This window comes from Hipposideros armiger, unplaced genomic scaffold, assembly GCF_001890085.2.
Source record: "Hipposideros armiger isolate ML-2016 unplaced genomic scaffold, ASM189008v1 scaffold_544, whole genome shotgun sequence".
In the NCBI taxonomy this organism is placed as follows: domain Eukaryota; kingdom Metazoa; phylum Chordata; class Mammalia; order Chiroptera; family Hipposideridae; genus Hipposideros; species Hipposideros armiger.
In genome coordinates, this window is record NW_017731894.1 from 565,808 (window position 1) to 569,028 (window position 3,221).

Below are 3,221 nucleotides of genomic sequence, written 5' to 3' on the forward strand. Positions count from 1 at the left end.
TAATGAAACGTCAATAATGGTATTTACCAATGGTGGTCTAAGGATATTATAAGAATATGTAATAAGCACACATTGAGGGGCCCAGCAGGAAACCACATCCGCTACGTAGTGTCCTTACTTGCATCACACGTCTGTATCCTAAAGAGACAACGAGCTGATCACCAATTGGAGTGAGTCAAGTTTAACCTGCCCCTTCCCCACAAACACTGCTCCGAACCAACAGCCATACAACAGGGGAAATCTGTAAAGGTTTGTCCGGTTCTACAACGAGATATGAACCTGCGAGGACTGTGGATGCCAGGGCACAAGTGGTGCATAAGGCTCAGGACCTGCCAGGCGCTGACCAGGAGCAGGCAGGGAGGGCTGGGAGCCCATTTTTTAGGGTGTGTGGGACGGAACGTGCCACTGACGAGGCTAGGACGGAGCGACCTGAGGCTGGCTGAGGAAAGCTGGAAGTCATAGGTGACGCTGCCTCAAGCGTCCGCTGGCATGAGGTCCTGCCCAAGAGTGGCAGTGGCGACAACCTGAGCTGTGTTACTCCTACCATCACCCGGTACGGGGACACTGAGCCACCTTTGCTAAAGCCTCACGCAGGATCAGGGCATCCAGGGGTGGGCTGTGACCACAGAGAGGTCAGACGGGGTGAGCACAGACGGGGAGGCTGGGGTACGAAACCTCCCGCTGAAGGCAGAAATCCAGAAACATCAGAACACTCACACTATCAGAGCCAACAAGATGGCCATCAGGGCGGGTTTACTCCAGAGGACATGAAAGGGATGCAGCAACCTGAACACAACTTCCATCGTACGCTGAGGTTCTCACCAAGACAGGAGAACGACATCCTTGCGAAAGGTAAAGAAAGCAGTGGGGACAACGAATGGCCCACCGTGGACAGCGACTGGCCACAGCCTGGGTCTGCCAGGTCTCCACTTGCTTTCTGCTCACATCCCATGTGAGCTACTGTCTGGGCTCCACGTCCCCAGCTGTCCTGGTGACTCTGAGTACAGTGAGTGCTCTGACGTCACACTCTACTCATGCTCACGCTCACGCCACGCACGGGCGGGAATCATATGGCTTCAGACGCCTGCCAAGGAGAAAGGCTGTCCTGGCTGCTCTCAAGGCCCACATGCCAGCCGACCTCCCTTCTCCGCAGCCACCATCGGCCCGGGCTCCTCCATCCTTTGGCACCCACTGCATTTCCAGTGATGAAACGCAGAAGCAAGCTCCACACACATCACCCGTGAGGGAGCAACGACTCGCGACCTGCAGGAAGGTGCCTGATGAAGTGGTTGTCAGCTTCCCTCGTCTGGCATGTCCCCAAGAGCATCTATCCATCCTTGTCTTTCTCAGGTAAAGCAAATCACAGCACACCTGCCCACTGGCCCCTTGAGAGAATCTGGCCAGTCCCAAGGGGAGCGTGGCGCGAGATCGTAAGGGCACGGGAGTCCCCTGACTCCTGGCCGCGGAGATCTTACATGCCCCCAGGTAAATGGATGCAGCCATAGCTCAGAATTAGAGGAGAACCTTTAGGGGCTAACGTGTGGCTTTTGGGGCCCCAATGCCTAACTGCAAACCCTAGGTCTTCCGAGGACACTGTGTGGCCTCAGACAGGTGGCCTGGCAGCTCTGCACTCTCTGCGATCCCAGGATGGAAAGGTGTGACGGTCAGATGAGCTAGTCCTCCCGCAGCACCAGCATGCTCCCCACACACGGCCGCGGCACCGTCGGTGGGCCCTCCCCTACTGAAGCCACCACTCTCACTGCCCACGTCGCCCACCTTCCGCCACCAACGACCACTCGGCTCATGCCATCAGCGCGCCTGCATCTCACTTAGAAGAATGGATTGTAAGAGAGGCACATGGGGAAGAGAAACGGGGGCCGTCTGGTGGATGCGGAAACCTTACCTTCATCTATTTTAGTTACATTCCATCTCAGTGATTCGCGGTCAGCTGCTTCACCTGATGAAATCAACCTTTTCAAGGAAAAAGCTCGGGATCTGGACCCAGTCCCGGAAACTGACCCATGGCGTTAAGTGCAAAGGGAGAGCAACGTCCTACCTCTCCCCAGCGCAGTTCCCCCAAATCAGCCCACACGGGTCCCCCCACTGTGAGAGGCAAGTCACACAAAGAGCTACTGGAAAGCAAAACCATCCGCCAAACACCTCCCCCGCCCCCATGCTTCAAAAGCCACAAATCACCTGAGCGGGCACCAAGGCTGACGCTGAAAAGAGCCCACGCATCAGCAGAGACCCCCCCAAAGGGCCCGCGGAAGAGTGACCACGCCCGTCTGCGCCCACGCAGCCCACACAGACATGAGCACCTCACTTTGTCCACACATGGTGTTTACCCCTGAACAAGCCCAGCGGTGGTGTGGGCCGCGGTGACGGACTGTGGTCCCCCCGCCCCTTTAACAGGAAATGGACGCCGCTCTGATGTGCATGTCCTTCGGAGGATTCCGGGGACGCCTCTGCTCGTGCTGCCGCCCTGAGGAGCCGCAGAGGAGCCGGAGGACTCACCCTGGAAGCACGCATCGCTGCCACTGTGCGGGGCCCAGGCGGCCCACCCCGGGGGGCTGTCCCCGCTCCCGCTGGATCGAGCCTTTCCGGATTAATCAGCAGCGCCAAAGGAATGTCGCCAAGCAAAACACAGACCACCTCATGGACTGGCCGCATGCTTGAGGCCACAGGCCCCCAAAGATGTGGGCTGGCAGTCGCCGCAACACGACAAAATGAGAATCTCCCCACAGGCGCGGGCGGCACCACGATGACAGTTCACAGGAGGGGGAGGACGGCGGGTTTGATAAAATCTGACACTCCTGTCACAGCCAGCAGGGGGGAGGGGGGGCCTCACGGTGCCTCGGCTCACAGGTGCGCTCACGGCTCCTGCTGCCGTGCAACTGACGCCGCTGGCTTCCCTGTGTCCTGTGACACTGTTGACTGCTGACCACAGCTGAGCGCCCGGGAATCAGGTCTGACGACACCCGCCCACGGCCGGGAGCTGGGGAGCTAGTGACTCATGCCTCACCAGGACGGTGCCCACGAGCTGCGTGAAACACCCTCTAGCTCAGTCCTCCAGGCCTGAAATAACGACGACGGGGCAGAGAGAAGACGGAACAGCTGTGCTGTCCGTGGGCTCCTTGAGCATTGCAGAGGAAGCAGTTTGCGTCTCAGATCCTTTACATTTAAAGCTACACAGAGTTAGAGGGTTTAGGGCTTTCCCAGTG

General features: G+C 58.3%; 1 protein-coding gene across 1 annotated transcript in view; it reads right to left on the reverse strand.

The window, feature by feature from the left end:
- Positions 1-2,601, reverse strand: part of RIMBP2 (RIMS binding protein 2) — an 86,227-nt gene extending 83,626 nt beyond the window's left edge. The window contains exon 1 of the mRNA XM_019668945.1: positions 2,515-2,601. Within this exon, the coding sequence (XP_019524490.1) occupies positions 2,515-2,529 (15 nt within the window). The 5' untranslated portion in view covers positions 2,530-2,601. The remainder of the gene's footprint in view (positions 1-2,514) is intronic.
- Between the last annotated feature and the right edge of the window lie 620 nt (positions 2,602-3,221).